At 43.5% G+C, this 16543-nt stretch overlaps 1 protein-coding gene across 2 annotated transcripts in view; it reads left to right on the forward strand.

Moving 5' to 3' along the window:
- Nucleotides 1-1080: 1080 nt before the first annotated feature.
- The window catches only part of LOC135100689 (furin-like protease 2), a 52480-nt gene continuing 37017 nt past the window's right edge, over nt 1081-16543 (forward strand). Inside the window, exons 1-2 of one of the 2 annotated variants that reach the window (XM_064003854.1) lie at nt 1081-1267; nt 4829-5006. In XM_064003854.1, coding sequence (XP_063859924.1) covers nt 1155-1267; nt 4829-5006 — 291 coding nt within the window. In that variant the 5' untranslated portion in view covers nt 1081-1154. The remainder of the gene's footprint in view (nt 1268-4828; nt 5007-16543) is intronic. The other variant, XM_064003855.1, reaches the window with a different exon arrangement.

A 16543-nucleotide genomic window follows, 5' to 3' on the forward strand; every position in this document is an offset into this window, starting at 1 on the left:
GTGTGTGTGTGTGTGTGTGTGTGTTTGCCGGGATATTATTATTATTGCTTTTATCATTATTATTATTATTATTATTATTATTATTATTATTATTATTATTATTATTATTATTATTATTATTATTATTACCATTGTGTGTGTGTAAGTGTATTTGTGTAGGTGAAACACGTATGTACATTGGAGATAATAAATTGTGTGTGTTTGTTTGTGGGAGTAGGGTGTGAGAGGAGGTATGCATGGTATGTGGTGAGGTGGTGTGTCAAGGACGAGGCATGGTAGTGTGTGTGTGTTCTCGAGGAGCAGGTGTGGAGCATCACCATAAACCACATAAACAACCAAACTCCACCGGCGTCTCTAGTGAAGGGTCGCCGACCCCCCACACACACCCCAACACACATGCACATATTACACGCAACCTCAAACTGTACTTCTTTCTCAGAGGATTTTTCTCTAGATTGCGCTGCGCTTTTTTCGTTCTGGTCTCGTGCGCTCCGGATAATGTGTGTGTGTGTGTGTGTGTGTGTGTGTGTGTGTGTGTGTGTGTGTGTGTGTGTGTGTGTGTGTTTCATGTTGAGTAGGGCATTACCGGTGTGGAATGTGAGGCAAATAATAATAATGATATCAAAATAATGAATTATGTGTATGTACAGTACAATGGAGTCATCGTAATACATAAAGGGAGAAAAGCTCATATGAAGAACAAAACCGTATCTACACCACGCCAGGGAGGGTTTTTTTTTTTATGTTTGTGTGCTTTGCTCGACATCCAGGCTTTTAGGATAATAGAACTTGTGTGTGTGTGTGTGTGTGTGTGTGTGTGTGTGTGTGTGTGTGTGTGTGTGTGTGTGTGTGTGTGTGTAGCGGATCGTCGGAAGGGAAACAGGTCTGGGCGGCGCGTCAGCCAGGCCGATTGAACCTTGATCCCTTGAGACAGATGATTGACTCCCCATTATTATCTGACGTCAAGGAGGAGGAGGAGGAAGAGGAGGAGGAGGAGAGAGGCTAAGGGCTTGGTGTGTGGTGACCTCAAGGTGTGGCTATGGTGAAGGTTTCCCCACCACTTGTCCTTCCTTGCTGACGTGTGTTTCCCCTCCTTGCAGGTCACGTGGGTGGAGCAGCAGACGGAGAAGCGGCGGTTCAAGAGGGACGGCATCATGGATCCTGACAGCGGGGCAGCAGCAGCCGCCGCCAGGCATCCTCGTCAGTTCACGGATTTATCAAGCTTCTTCCGGTCCCATCCACCGACTCCCTCCCGCCGGGGCTCAAGGTCAGTTAATGATTTATTGTCTTGTTTAACTGTTAATTTGACTCATATTTTTTTCGCTTATCCATCTAAGTTTTATCATTTTATCGCTGATTTTACGAGCATGTAACACCTTGACCTCCACACGGCCTTCTTCCCCGGTGTGGCTGTGTCGTCCTTCCACCTCGTAGTGCTCTCAGTGACAGTATGAGTATTCAGTACCTTGTCTCGCCGCTCGTGCCTCGCGTCACCAATGATTCGAGAGCGTCACAACCATCTGGGCCCCGAAGTGTGATTATGTGATTATGTCAGCTCAGCACATCCTTCCTACTGAATCACCGGCCATCCTCGTCCCCAGCCTCTCATAGCCTGGGTGTCTCGCCGCCCCTCCGAAGGACTTGTCCAACTTCGTCTTAGACTTCATTACTAGGGTTGGGTCGTGGTTTGGTCGTGAGGGTGCCAGGGTAATCATTGCTGGGAGGCGAGGAGCGAGCGAAAAGTCTGGACATGGTGAGGCTGATTTGTCTGGATCCATCTATCTCCTCCTGCTCCTCCTCCTCCTCCTCCTCCTCCTCCTCCTCTTACACTTCAGTTTACTCATGTGTTTTCCCTGGCCACTTCATTACCCTTCTTCCCTCCGCCACACCGGTCCGGCATCCAGCTGCCCGGCGCCTGTCATTGTATTCCTTGTGCTGGCCCTTCCCCTTCATCGGTTCGTGTCTTTCTTCCCTGTCCTCTTTCCCTTCCTCATTTGGTCTGTTCCTCGTCTTGCAGTCGTATCATCTTCTCTCAGAAAAAATATGTGATCTTTATTTTTGCCATTTTTTTCTACTGCATGTGTATTACTTCCATCTTATCACAAACCTTCCTTCCTTCCTTCCTTTCTTCCTTCCTTCCTTCCTTCCTTCCTTCCTTCCTTCCTTCCTTCCTTCCTTCCTTCCTTCCTTCCTTCCTTCCTTCCATCTCACGTCTGTCGTCTTTCCTCCTGAATACCACCTTAGATCTTCCTCTTTTCTTTATTTATCTTCTTATTTTCCTTCTTTCATATCTTTTCATTTTTTTCTCTCTCTTCCTCATGTACACCATTATTCCAGCTGTCGCGTTCTCTCTTCTTTCCTTCCCTCCTTCCCTCCTTTCAGGGTCGTTACACCTTCAAATCTCCGGTAGTGAAGTCCTCAGTGTTAGTGGACCCTCAGATGGTGGTGGTAGTGTGTGTGTGTGTGTCTGATGAAATAGGTTAGCAGTTTTACAGTGTTTACGAGAGAGGAAAATGTTTGTTGTTACTACTGTGTTAATGTTGAAGTTTTTTTTTTATGATTATAAAGGAAAATGTAGGTAAAATTATGTATGTGCAGTCGCGGTCATAAGCTGTGTCCTGCTGCGGCGCCATGATGAATCGTAACATGTTCGAAGGTTTGAACTCTCCCCCTTCGCCGGCACCTCGCACTCTTCTCCTCACGATGCACCGTTGCTGTTCAGACCTTCGAACCTGAGCTGGTTACGATTCACCATGGCGACGAAGCAGGACACAACTTATGACTGGGACTGTACGTTCTTTTCAAAATGTCAACGAATGGATGAGAAACATTGGCGAGGGACCGAAGATGTCTTAATAACCCTTTCACTGGTATTTGTCACATCCCTCCTTACTTACTAATTGCTCTGAGATATCGTTTCTTGTTCTACAGCCACAGTCAAACGTTGTACTGGGTAGAAATTGCAAATTCTGTTATTTTTGTTTAATCCTCTTCCTTGTAGATGCGTAAGACTTCAGTCATTGCTTTTAGTGGACAAAGTTGTATATTAAAGTGAAGGGGTTTAAATGTTTTGTGGGGGTTTCGTGTGGGCTTGTTTTAATCATAGGGAAACTACATCGTTGTTGAAAATATGCTAGTGAGTATCTGGAAAATGTTAGCAAGAGTGAAAATATCTTAAATGTTTTGTGTGTTTTTTTTTTTTTTTTTTTTGAGTATTTGTTATTTTGTGAGCTTTAGGAAATATCAGGCTATCCTTCTGAAATGTCAGGGAATGTGAGAGAAATATTGGTGAGCGACTAGAAATTATTAAAACATTTTGTAAGATATTTCTTGTGATTTTCGAGTGTCAGCGCAGGAATAAATTTTAAAAAATAAATAAATATTCCTTAGAAATTATCAGAAAGTATCTGGAAAAAAAAGATAATAGTGAGGGACTGAAAATACTTTAATTGTGTCGCGAAGACTTTTTATGTGTGTGTGAATCTGGAATATCAATTACCATCAGGAAAAAATATATATATATTATCTTTTAAAATATCATTGAATATCTGAAAAATACTGATTTCCGAGTGAAAAATATGTCGTAAACGTTTTGTGAGAATGTGAAATGTTTACCAGATGCCAGCCAGTGAGCGAGTCCAGGGAATAACGAAGGCAGCAGCAGCAGGGTAAAGGTCGCAAGCAAAAGGGAAAATACGAATACGAATTATGCACAGGGCGAAAAGCGTGCTGGAAAAAAAAAGGGGGGGTGGAAATCGGGGAGGCTCACTTTGTAAACAACTCGAGTTCGGCGTTGTACAGAGGATTTTTATTCTTTCTGGGTATAGAGCATTGTGGTAAAGGAAGCTGGATTTATAGAGAAGGAATTGCCTGGTATGGAGAGTCCAGTGGAGGCCAGTGGAGGAGCGGTGGTGGGGGGAGAGAAGGACAGAGGTAAATGGATAGACAAATAGACAAATGTGTTTAGTTAATGAGAGAGAGAGAGAGAGAGAGAGAGAGAGAGAGAGAGAGAGAGAGAGAGAGAGAGAGAGAGAGAGAGAGAGAGAGAGAGAGAGAGAGATTAATTTGACGCTTGAAGATGACACAAGTCCAATGGATACTGACGTGTGTGTGTGTGTGTGTGTGTGTGTGTGTGTGTGTGTGTGTGTGTGTGTGTGTGTGTGTGTGTGTGTGTGTGTGTGTGTGCGTGCCCTCTGACCTAATTGTATTTGTGCAGAGCTGGCTTTACTCTGTCGTGCCTCGTCTTAAAATGCTCTTTTATCATGTTTCCCCTTACAACCGTGAATGTTTCTGGCGCACACACAACTTGATGCTGAAAGTATTCCATTTATTTATTGCTGTGTCAGAAAAGTGGGGAATTCTTTGCATCTTTATTTCTTCTTACACAAACCCCTTCCTATGTTCCTTTGGTAATTAAGTACTAATTACCTATAAATATCAACATTTTCTATACCTTCAACATACAAGAACACAAGAATGTGAGGGAAACTTCATTAAATCATCAGTCTACCCCTGACAGTCCTTGTATAATCACCTGTTCCTCTCCATGTAACTCATCCATTAAAGTTCCCTATTGACGCATCACTAATAACATGTGTGCTGAGTATAAGCTTCTTCATTACATAACTGTCTAACCCATCTGCCTTCCCCAGTGGCTTATAATTGTAGGTAAATATCTAGGTAGTACGTAAATACTCATTAATATCAACATTTATATACCTCTAGCACACTTTTATTTATTTACTTATTTATTTTTTTATTATTTTTTTAGTAAGCCTCATCACATAACTAGCCCCACTCCCTAATCCTCCTGCCTCCCCTCCCCCAGCAGCCAGTTCCCGGACCCTCTCTACGACCAGCAGTGGTACCTGAAGAAGGGCGCCATGGGGGGCTTCGACCTTAACGTGGCGCCGGCGTGGGCTCGTGGCTACACCGGGAAGGGCGTCGTGATCTCCATCCTCGACGACGGCATTCAGCACAACCATCCGGACATCGCGCAGAACTACGTGAGTGTGTCTGTGTGTCTGTGTCTTCCTTTGAGTGTGTCTGCGTCTTCCTTTGAGTGTGTCTGCGTCTTCCTTTGAGTGTGTCTGTGTCTTCTTTGAGTGTGTCTGTGTCTTCCTTTGAGTGTGTCTGCGTCTTCCTTTGAGTGTGTCTGTGTCTTCCTTTGAGTGTGTCTGTGTCTTCCTTTGAGTGTGTCTGCGTCTTCCTTTGAGTGTGTCTGTGTCTTCCTTTGAGTGTATCTGTGTCTTCCTTTGAGTGTGTCTGTGTTTTGAGTGTGTTCCCGTATCTAGCTTCCTGTTTTTCTTGATTTTTTGTTTTGTTTTGTTTTTTGTTATCTTTCCCCTGCGTGCATGTCTTGTATCTTTTACTTCTTTATTTTTAGTTGTTTTCCTTTATTCCTCTACTCTCTCTCTCTCTCTCTCTCTCTCTCTCTCTCTCTCTCTCTCTCTCTCTCTCTCTCTCTCTCTCTCTCTCTCTCTCTCTCTCTCTCTCTCTCTCTCTCTCTCTCGTCAGGTTCTCCATTTTTCCTGATTTTTTTTATTATTGTTGTTTTTATTTATCTTTCTTTCATCTGCTGATATTATTCTCGTAGATTTTTTTTTCATTTCTGTTGAGGACGTGTTGTTGTATCTTGTTTGTTCACTTTTTCTTAGTCTTTTTTTCTTTTTTGTGTGTGTGTGTGTTGTTCTCGTTCTCTCGTTCTCTTTGTGCTATTTATTTATCTTTTTTCTCCCTCTCGTGCTAACTTGCTTAACTTGTTCTCTTGTTATTCGTGTTCCTCTTCGCTTCCTTTTCGTGCATTTTTCGCTTTTTGTTATTCCTTCTCCATCTCCTCCTCCTCCTCCCCCTTCTCTTCCTCTTTACGTCTCTCACTTTAGATCAGACATTGTTTATTATTATTATTATTATTATTATTATTACTATTATTACTATTATTATTATTATTATTATTATTATTATTATTATTATTATTATTACAGTACAGTTCATGACAAACATCCTCATAAGAATTGACAGGTTTGCTGACGTTTGTCCTTTTGCTTTTCTTTGTGTCCCTCCTGAGATGATAGTGGTGAGGTTAATGGTGATGCCGATAACTCTAGTGATGGTAAGTGACAGGGAAGGGATGCGAATGTGGATGTGAATGTAAATGCAAAAGATGATGAATATATATACAAGTAAAACTCCCTCGTTGCTTTCCTCAGCTAGAGATCTCGCCCTCAAATGCTTAGGCGTCTCCTTTCGTCTAACAGGATATAGTGGAAGTTATTACGGTGTCCAAGGAGGATTTTACGATTCTAAGGATGCTTTAACATATATTTTCCACCATCATTAGGGAAAAATAAACACATGAGAACCCAGTCGTCATCTTTGCGCCCTTTGAAGACAGTCCTTATGCGGGAACAACACGGCTCAGAATAAGGATCCGCGGCGGCATTGTGAGGCAGACCTTTCATTCATCACAGCCAGCGAGAAAGTCTGCCACCGTGACTAGCCACTCTATTGTCCCTCCAAAGGGCAACGCTCACTCTGGTGCGTGCTGAGGAAAAAGAAAAAAGAATGGCAAGTCCCCACCGTTGTGAATGTGGGTGACCTTGTGTCGCGGCTGTGTGGTTGCCTCATCTAATGGCGTGCTGCATTCTGTGACTGTCATGGCTTGTTCCCTCAATGCCTCATCAAATGGACGGGGAAACCACATTCATTTTATCGCTAACCGCAGTCTCTTCGTGAGGGTGTGAACTCTTTCAGACAAGGGGGGTCATGTTTGTCTTATTGTTCGCCGCTGTAATTCTTTGTTATAGTGGGAGGAAAATAGGCAAGTCACGTAGAATCTCTGCTCCTGAACGAATTGGAAGTGAAGAACAAAAAATTGAATACGATCATCAATTTTTTAAAGAAATAAGAAAATAAAGTCTTATAGAATGATGGTCCCGTAAAGAATTAAAGGAAGAAAAAGTATTGTACGAGTAGAATCACAACTCCTCTGACAAAAAGCCCAGCAGAATCGCAGCTTCATAAACACAAGAAATTTTATAGAATCCGAAAAAAAATCTGTAGAATCACGACTCCATGAACACAAATGGTCCTGTAGAATGACTACTGTATGAAAACATCTGGCAAGCACTGTTTCTAAAATATATAATAAAACAAAAGTCCTGTAGGATCACACCACTCCTTAGACACAAAAAAAACCCACAGAATCGCCGGTCCATTAAGAAAAGAATCATATATAATCACTCCATAACCTTTTCTCTGCCATTTGGCGTATTTCCCTCATCATATTGTTCTGCAGCCATCTCTTAGTGTCTACCCTTTTCATTCCTTTTTCCTTCTCGTTAATGCTGTAAAAGACTTTCAACATTGCCTTTAGTAATCTGAATTGTTCCCTATCGCAGTGAAAAAGTTGAATGGAAAAAAGAAAAGTAAAAGAAAAAGAGAGAAGGAAAGGCAGTGGGCGAATTGAAGCATCAGTTTGCATCCTGCAGGTGGCTTGATCCTTCTCCCTTAAAGGGGGTTTAGGGTAAAGTCTGCGGCGAGAGAGTGAGGATTCCGCCGCGGTGTGTTGGGGTGCGGGGCGATGGCTCGGTGTGATGGATGGAGAGCCCCGCCCGCCCCACCCCGACCCACCCCGACCCACTCCAATCCGCCCTACTCCCTTCCCCCACCTCACCACGACCTTGGGGAAAAGTGGCTGTTGGGGCGTGTGGTCAGGCACTACTTTCGCTCCTTTGGCTTGGCGAGCGGCGAAGTCCTGAGAGAGAGAGAGTGAGAGAGAGAGAGAGAGAGAGAGAGAGAGAGAGAGAGAGAGAGAGAGAGAGAGAGAGAGAGATTTTTTTCATTTTACCATGGTTTTATTTTATTTTTTTTTTCAATCTTAGCCACAAATCTTACATTAAAGATATTAAAGAATAATAAATAAATAAAAATTCAGCAGATAAAACAGATTGCACTCTCTCTCTCTCTCTCTCTCTCTCTCTCTCTCTCTCTCTCTCTCTCTCTCTCTCTCTCTCTCTCTCTCTCTCTCTCTCTCTCTTTGCAACACAAGCTCATTAATCTACATCGTCTCCCCGCATCGGTGGAATAACATTTTCTAACCATGAAGGTGTTTAATAAAATTTCGTTCCTTGCATAAAAAAAATGTTACGTCCGAATACTGATATAACGCTAAGACTGAATATATTAAAAGCGTGATAATTAGCAACACAACTAAAAAGAAGTGATTTATTACCGACTGGTTCGTTATTGTATATTATTTATTTTATTTTTTTTTCTTTATTCACCAGTTTGTTACGCATCATTTTCGTTATTTTCATTAATGTATTTCGCTGCAGCCTCATATGCATACATTTCTTTTTTTCTATTATTTTCTATTATTTATCATTATTTTTATATCATTCATTCATTTATCACGTATTCTTTTCATTATTCATATTTTTTTTATCATTGATATGTATATTTATTTCCTTATTGAAGTAATATACGTATGCAGCGAATCTCATCTCAAGGCCACAGGTCACAGTCACGGCTGGAAGGTCACTCAGGGGTCACAGGTGGTAATACGCAGCTGGTTGGTCAAAAAGTAGTCATGAGCAAGCATTCCCAGCTGAAGGGTTACGTACGAGAGGAGTAGGGAGGGAATGAGTGAAAAAGGGAGAAGAGACAATGGGAAAAGTGACGAAACAGTGAGAGGAGGAATGTTAGGAAGGGGAAAAATAGAGAAAGAGTAGAAGGTGAATGAGAAAATGGGAAGAAGGTAGGAGAGAGGAAAGAAAATGGAGCGAAAAAGGAAGGTGATGAAGTGAGGGAAAAGGGAAAAAGGGTAAAGGAGAGGAAAGAAAACAGAGAGAAAAAAGAAGGGGATGAATGAGAAAAAGGGAAGAAGGTAGGAGGAAAGAAAACAGAGAGGAAAGGAGAGGTGGAAAGAGGGGAAAGAGGGAAATAAAACAAGAAAAGGGAAGGGAATGAAGGGAAAGAAAAGGGAGAAAGATGGAAGGAGACGAACCCGAGAGAAAAGGATGAAGAGAAGGATGATGTAGAAGAGGAAAAATTAAACAAAAGATGAAAAAGAGAAAGGAAAAAAATAAGAGAACAGAGTGAGGTAAAGGGAGAAGAATGAGTCGGAGAGAGAGAGAGAGAGAGAGAGAGAGAGAGAGAGAGAGAGAGAGAGAGAGAGAGAGAGAGAGAGAGAGAGAGAGAGAGAGAAAAATCTCGTTCTTAATTCAAAGTGCACTGAATCTTGAGGTGCATGTTGTTAACACCGAAACACACACACACACACACACACACACACACACACACACACACACGTTAACAAGAGGAAACCCGCGCGAGCAATAGATCTCCATTTCCAAGACATTTATTTAATTGGAGAGAACACGAGTCATTAAAAAAGAGAAAGAGAGAGAAAAAAAGATAGGAAAAAAAGTAATCACACTCATGTTTTGTGTGTATTGAATTAAAACGTATAACAGGACTTTTTTAGCGACTGAGAAACGTGTGTGTGTGTGGGGGAGGGGTGCAAAGGCTGCTGTGGGAGGCTGTGGGAATGCTGTGCTGAATGATGTTCTGTGTGGAAGTTCTTAGATGCAGTGAGAAAGGTGACTGAGGCTGTTTCTTGATGTCGGCGATGCTTGAATGATACTTGATGCTGTGGTAATGTTGCTGCGGCTTTGTGATGCTGTATGAATGCTTGTTAGGGTTTTGTGAGTGCTGTGTGACGCTGTGTTGATGATGTGGGGGTATGAATGCTGTGTGACGTTCTATGAATGATGTGTGACGCTGTGTGAAGGCTGACGAACGAGGCTGTGGGTGCTGTGCTGCCTACTGACGCTGTGAATGTTGCATCAGATCCTGTTCAGAAGCTCACCAAGATAGTCCTTAGTTTTCTGACTGCATTATGTTTTCTTTCTTTATCTCTTCCTCTTTTTTCATTCCTTCTTTTATTCTCTTTCTCTCATTTCCCTTTTTTCTTCCTCGCTATTGTCGTTGGTGATCATATTCGCTGCCTGTGATGAAGAAATGCAAGAGAGAGAGAGAGAGAGAGGTGTGTTATCAGCCAGCCACTCTCATTTCCCCTCCCGTGCGTCACACGCGGTGCACATAATCGGTACCTGCTTTTATTTACGTTCTGTAGGTCTTCCCGGCGTGGCCATTCATCCGCTGCATTCATTCCCTTCTGCTTCATAGTCACTGGATGTATTACCTCGGCCCGCCCTACACCCCTCCCTCCCTCCCTCCCTCCCGTCTTTGAGTCCCTGGGTTGCTTCTGTTATTATTTACAATACTGCTGTTACTGCCGTTTGTATGTAGGCTTGGATTGGTGTTGCTACTAGTGTGTTTTGTGTTGATGTTTTTATTGTATTTATTGTTCCTAGTTTTATGTGAATAGTGTTGCCTTCCTTTTTTTTTTTTATGTTATGCCTGTTTCCGTTGCCTTGATTGCTCCTGCTGCTGTTTCCAGACTTAATTTGACTCCTGTTGCTTTATTACTCTCATTAGTGGTCTTCCTGGTTTATGAAGTCAACTTTATTATGAGTAATTTTGTATGACCGCTTTAGCTGGCGCCGCTACTCATGCTGCCCTCATTGCTGCTCCTCTTGCTCTTAACATTATGTCTGCTGCGACTACATGGCCGGCACAGCATCATTATGACACAGCATGAATGTCTGTCTTTGTGGAGCTAGCGAAGCATTGATGGCGTGAAAACGTAACACAAACTATAGTTATGAAAATATGAAGATGAAAGAGTGGACGAGTGAGGGCAGGGTAGATTTAATTGAAGAGAAAGACATATCAGTGGGTTTCCTTAGCTTTTCTTTCCTCTGCCCCAGCACGCGTCTTGCCCACATCTGTTTCTCCCCTCAGACCTTCTCACCTGCATGATGGCGTGATTGGGTGTGCAGAGGGAAGGTCTCTGTGACGTGAATGCACCTCATCTTACACTTCCTTACCTACCCTCACTTTACCTTTTTCCTTATCTTATCTTCTCTTATTTAGTCTTTCCTCACTTTATATTACTTTGTTTTACCCTAACTCACCTTACTTCAACCATATTTTACCTTACCTTCCCTTATCTTACCTTATCTTCCCTTCCCCTATCTTAACTTACCTTGCATTACCTTAATTCAACCTTACCTTACTTACCCTACCTCATCTACGCCGCTGCAGGACAGATAGATAAACAAATGAAATGACAATATTGCATAACATAACACCTCCCAGTGCCTCCTTATAGTTCAGTAGGATGCGCTGAGTACCCATAATACCTACTGTTTTATAAGCACCACTGCTGCCACCTCCCTCCCTCTCGCCGTGTCCGTGAGCTCTCCTGAATAGTGGCCGCCTCCCTCTCGTATATTTGCCCCCCAGCAGCATGGATGTGTAATTTTAGATAAGGGAACAGGTGAATGGCGGCACCACTACGGCAGGGCGGATTTATGGGGGCAGAGTGTGGTGCAGTGACGGCCGGGATAGATGCGAGATCTGTTGTTGTGTCATTCTTCCCCCGAGACTCCCACTTCTGTCCTTCCTTCACCATATCGTAAAAAAAAAAAATGTTCTTCGTGTCCTTGAAACTAACACGCAAACAATCCCCTCGTGTCCCTGAAACTCTTACCTCTATCCTTTCTTCCCTGAGCACAACGCAAAAAATCAAAAAAATAAAATAAAATCCTCCTCTTGTCCTTTCTCGTTATGTTATGACTTAGCCGTTGGTGGTATTTGTGGGAAGCTTAGACGCTGAGACCGTGGGCGTGTGTCAAGTCGTCTTACGTAGGCGTGGGCTGTGTAGTGTGTGTGGGCGGTGATGGACGGGGTAGTATTATATAGTATAGGTCATGGTGCCAAGAGTTGGAAGAAGGCCTGGTTAGAAATGGCCTCCTGTCGATTCGTGGAAGGAGAAAACGAGGAAAGGAAAAAGAGAAACAGGTAGCAAGTGTGTGTGCGTAAAAATAAAAGAAAATGAAAGGAAGTAAGTAAAGTCGAATGAAAGGAAATTGGAAAGAGAGGACAGTAAGAAAGAGAAAGAAGAGGAGAGGGAGTAAATGAGAAGAAACACACACACACACACATACACACACACACACAGAGAGAGAGCAATACAGACACCTCCTCTACCTATGTGATTTATTTCTACGCTGCCCTATCAATAATCCGTGTGTTCCTCGCGGCCGCTCTTTGTCTCCATTATGAGGCTCGATAGATGCCCCGTGTCGAGTCTCCTGACGGCGGGATGGTGGTGGCTGCCTCTCCTTCCTTCCCTCATTTCTTCCTTCCTTCCTTCCTTCCTTATTTCCTTCCTTTCCTCCTTCCTTCCTTATTTTCTTCTTTCCTTCCTTCCTTTTTACTTTTCGTTTGCTTTCTTCCTTCCTTCTTTCTTTTCTTTCTTATTTTTTTCTAATTTTCTTTTTTCTTCCTTCCTTTCTTTCTTTCTTTCTTTCTTTCTTTCTTTCTTTCTTTCTTTCTTCCTTCCTTCCTTCCTTCCTTCCTTCCTTCCTTCCTTCCTTCCTTCCTTCCTTCCTTCCTTCCTTCCGCATTACTCTTCATATCTTCTCTCTTCTTCCTACCTTACCGTCTCTTTCTCTCCTTTTTTTTCGGTTGAGATGGGAAGTGTATCTTTTCTTCCTTCTTTCCTTCCCTTCTTCCTTCTTTCCTTTCTTCCTTCCTTCTCTCCTCCTTTCTTGCTGTGGCGTTATAACCCTTATCTCCTCCCTCATTTGTATCCGTATTGCCTTTCTTCCTTTCTTCGTTGAGATGGTAATTGCCTTCCCTTCCTTCCTTTTTTTCTATCCCTCCTCCTCCGTTATCTCTTCATCCTTTACCATTCTTTACCTTACTTTATCTTACCTTGCTTCACCTTATCTTACCTTAATCTTATCTTCTTTTACCATCACTGCCTCTCTCTTTCTCCCCTTCTCCTTTTCCCTCCTCCTCCTCCTCCTCCTCCTCCTCCTCCTCCTCCTCCTCCTCCTCCTCCTCCTCTTCCTCCTCCTCCTCCTCCTTCTCCCGTCAGTATGGACTCAAACAGGTGTCACTGAGCAAGGTGGTGACACAGCCTCATTGACTCTCAGATGAGGCTGTCCAGGGGGCGTGACTCTCTCTCTCTCTCTCTCTCTCTCTCTCTCTCTCTCTCTCTCTCTCTCTCTCTCTCTCTCTCTCTCTCTCTCTCTCTCTCTCTCTCTCTCTCTCTCTCTCTCTCTCTCTCTCTCTCTCTCTCTCTCTCTTAAACGAATGTTCTTACATCTGGCAACAGTGTGCGTATGGTAGTAATTGTGTTTATGTCCTGGTGTCGAGAATGAAAAGTGACTTAGGGAGACATGAAGGTTTACCTTGTGTACTCCCCAGTTATTCTCTTATTTACAATGCCTGAGAAGTCTTAGAGACTTCTAGCATTGCTAGATGAGTCTAGAAAAAGTGTCACCACACGTTTGGCCAAGAAAGCAAAGAGAGAGAGAGAGAGAGAGAGAGAGAGAGAGAGAGAGAGAGAGAGAGAGAGAGAGAGAGAGAGAGAGAGAGAGAGAGAGAGAGATATTCACATTGCATTTCCTCCCAAAGTTACTAACCAATTTTAATTTTGTTTGTTTTCTTGGGAAGAGAAACTTATGATGTAAAGGACTGTGGTTGAGAAATGTCAGTATGCGTGATAAAAAAAAAAAATAATATGTCTGAAGAAAGGAAAAATAAAATTATACTTTTCTTACGTATTTTGAAAAATTTGCCAAAAATTTTATAATGTCTGAAGGAAAAATGTCTGACCACAGAGTTGTTTAGTATATCTCAGAGAATCGAGTGTTAAAAGGAAAAATTTGTAATGAAAAGCATGAAAATTTGGTTCCAGTTTTCTTATCCGAAAAGTCTAACAATTTCCAAAAAAAAAATCATAAAAAAAAACTGCAAGCAGACTTAACAAAAACCGAAGGAAATATTACAAGTATGACCACCTCACTTCCGTAAAAGTTATAAGCAGATTGGATCAAAATTGTGTGGAGGGGGATTCTGACCTCCTTGACCTTTATCCAGCCGCTTGTTCAAAGATTCATGTTTCTGCTCAGTACCTCTTAGATGCGTGGCAAAAGTTTAATATATAACTTGTCTCTAAATCATGGGCTACTCACCACTCCCTCAGCCCACTCCCACTGAGCCTACCCCCATTGCTTTTTCACCTCCTCAGATCACTCCCACTCATTTTTAAGTCCGTCAGCTTGTTCCTCCTCCTCCTCCTCCTTCTTCAGCTTACTGCCACTCCCTTCTCACTCCGTCAGCTTAAAACCGCTCCTTCTCCACGTCACTTCTCTCCAGGGCCAAACTATTCCGTCTCTTGACTATTCCTTCTCCCACAGTCCCTCCTGACCTACCATTTCCTTCCCTCTCCCCTCTACTACACTTCCTAGTCCTACTTAACCTCCTACCCCTCCTCCCCTACTTACTGTTTACTCTGCTAGACAACCTGTTCCTACTGTACCTGCCTCTAAGACTACCTCCTTCTCCCATTCTTCTAAACTACTTACTTCACGTCCCATTACTTAACCTCCTCCCCGTCCCATACTAACTGTGTGCTCTCGTATCCTACCACCGCCTCCCTCCCCTTTCTTGTATCCCCTCACCGATATACATCCTCGAAGTTTACTAAGTCGTCTACTCCATCACATTGCCTCCTTCTCCTCCTCCTCCTCCTCATTCAGGTCTCCTCATCTTAAGTTGCCGTGCGCTACTACCTCCCTTCTTCCCTTGCCATAAAAGTTTAGTCATTAAGCCTCAGTAAGTCTTCTCCTTAATGACGGACGCTCGTTACGGGAAGCAGCAGCAGCAGCGTCTGAATGTCTCTCTCTCTCTCTCTCTCTCTCTCTCTCTCTCTCTCTCTCTCTCTCTCTCTCTCTCTCTCTCTCTCTCTCTCTCTCTCTCTCTCTCTCTCTCTCTCTCTCTCTCTCTCTCTCTCTCTCTCTCTCTCTCTCTCTCTCTCTCTCTCTCTCTCCTTCCTGATCACCAACATTAGCAGTCTAGTAATTAGATGACACGTTGGCGACGGGAAGCTTTTTTTTTTTTCCTCGGTTTTCCTTGTTTTCTGCTTGTTTCTTCGCTGTTGTTGTTTGTCCTTAAGCAGAATTCCTTCTCGTTTTCCTTCTCTTCTCGTCATCCCTCTGCTCGTCCTCGTCCTTCTCCTCGTCGTTGTCGTCCTTGTCGTCGTTGGCGTTCTCCTCCTCCTCCTCCTCCTCCTCCTGTTGTTTCTATTACCATTATTGCTACTACTACTACTACTACTACTACTACTACTACTACTACTACTACATTCCTTCGCCTTATCTTCGTCGTCGTCATTGTCGTGGTTGTTGTCGTTGTCTTCCTCCTCCTCCTTCTCTTCGCTGGCGGGTTGCGTTCTGACTTTCACAAAAAAAAAATGCTGGGATAGTTTCGTGAGGTGGCGCCGCTTCCTCCCGCGCCTCACTTCACCAGCCTGTCGGGTCCTGTCGGGCGTCCCTCCCTCCTTCCTCATGCCGGGTGAAACTTGCGCCCCGACGTGCGGGTGAGCCTGATTTAATGCTGCAGTAGCTGGGGATGACGGGCACCACTCACGCTTCTCGCCGAGTTTTGTTGCGAGGAAATAAAATCATGAAAACTTGACGCATATATTTAATCCCAAGAGCGGCGAGCACTGCACGTCAAGGTGTCTGGCGCGGGTGTTGCCTCGAGCCCCCGCCGCCCTCACTCCCAGGCCGCTGGACGAGGTTAATTTGTATTTCCTTATCCTTTTGGAGGATGCGGGATGCGTTGCGCCATGTATCAGGTGCCGGGACGTGCGGTAAAGGCGTGGTGTTCTTAAACTCTTTGTTCTCTCTCTCATTTTTCTATTTTTCAAAGGCAACGGAGATGATTGGTATGGTTCTCATCAGTGTATTTTCGTTGTGAATGTGCATAATCCTTGTTAAATCACTAGAATCACGAAAATGTTCCTACAAGTCCCAATAACATCCACTATGTATGGCCTGGAAAAGTAGTTGAAGTAAGCCAGACTGGACGTTTGAAAAGACGAGAAGAGCTGGTACAGAAAAGGCGAGAGTTACCGTCGCGTGTTACAGGTTGGCAGCTGAGGCTACATTTAGATCAAAATAAACACTTTCTTATCATAATATCAAGTGTTAAACGGATCCCTCTCACGCGCATCCAGGAACAAAAAGCTTTAAGTGCTATAGGCCAAAGACATTGAGAAAAGAATAATTCGGGCAAACTATATGTACAGCAAGCCGCCCGTGTTCACCCCGACTCCCAGTGACTCTAAACGAAAGGGAGACGGCAGGGTACATTCAGGGGTCAAGAGAGAGAGAGAGAGGGAGGGAGGGAGGGAGGGAGGGAGGCTGACGAGGAGGGACTGAGTATGGGGGTCAAGACCAGGAGGTGTTTGGTGAGTGCAAGATTGTCGGCACTGATTTAACAAATGTTGTCTTGCAAATGTTCCTCTTGAAAACCATTCCGAGCGGCGCGGCCAAAGCGACAAGGAGCGAGCAGGTCAGGTTGAGTTTCAATAAATGTGTGTGTGTGTGTGTGT

This window comes from Scylla paramamosain, chromosome 5 (genome assembly GCF_035594125.1).
Source record: "Scylla paramamosain isolate STU-SP2022 chromosome 5, ASM3559412v1, whole genome shotgun sequence".
Taxonomy (NCBI): Eukaryota; Metazoa; Arthropoda; class Malacostraca; order Decapoda; family Portunidae; genus Scylla; species Scylla paramamosain.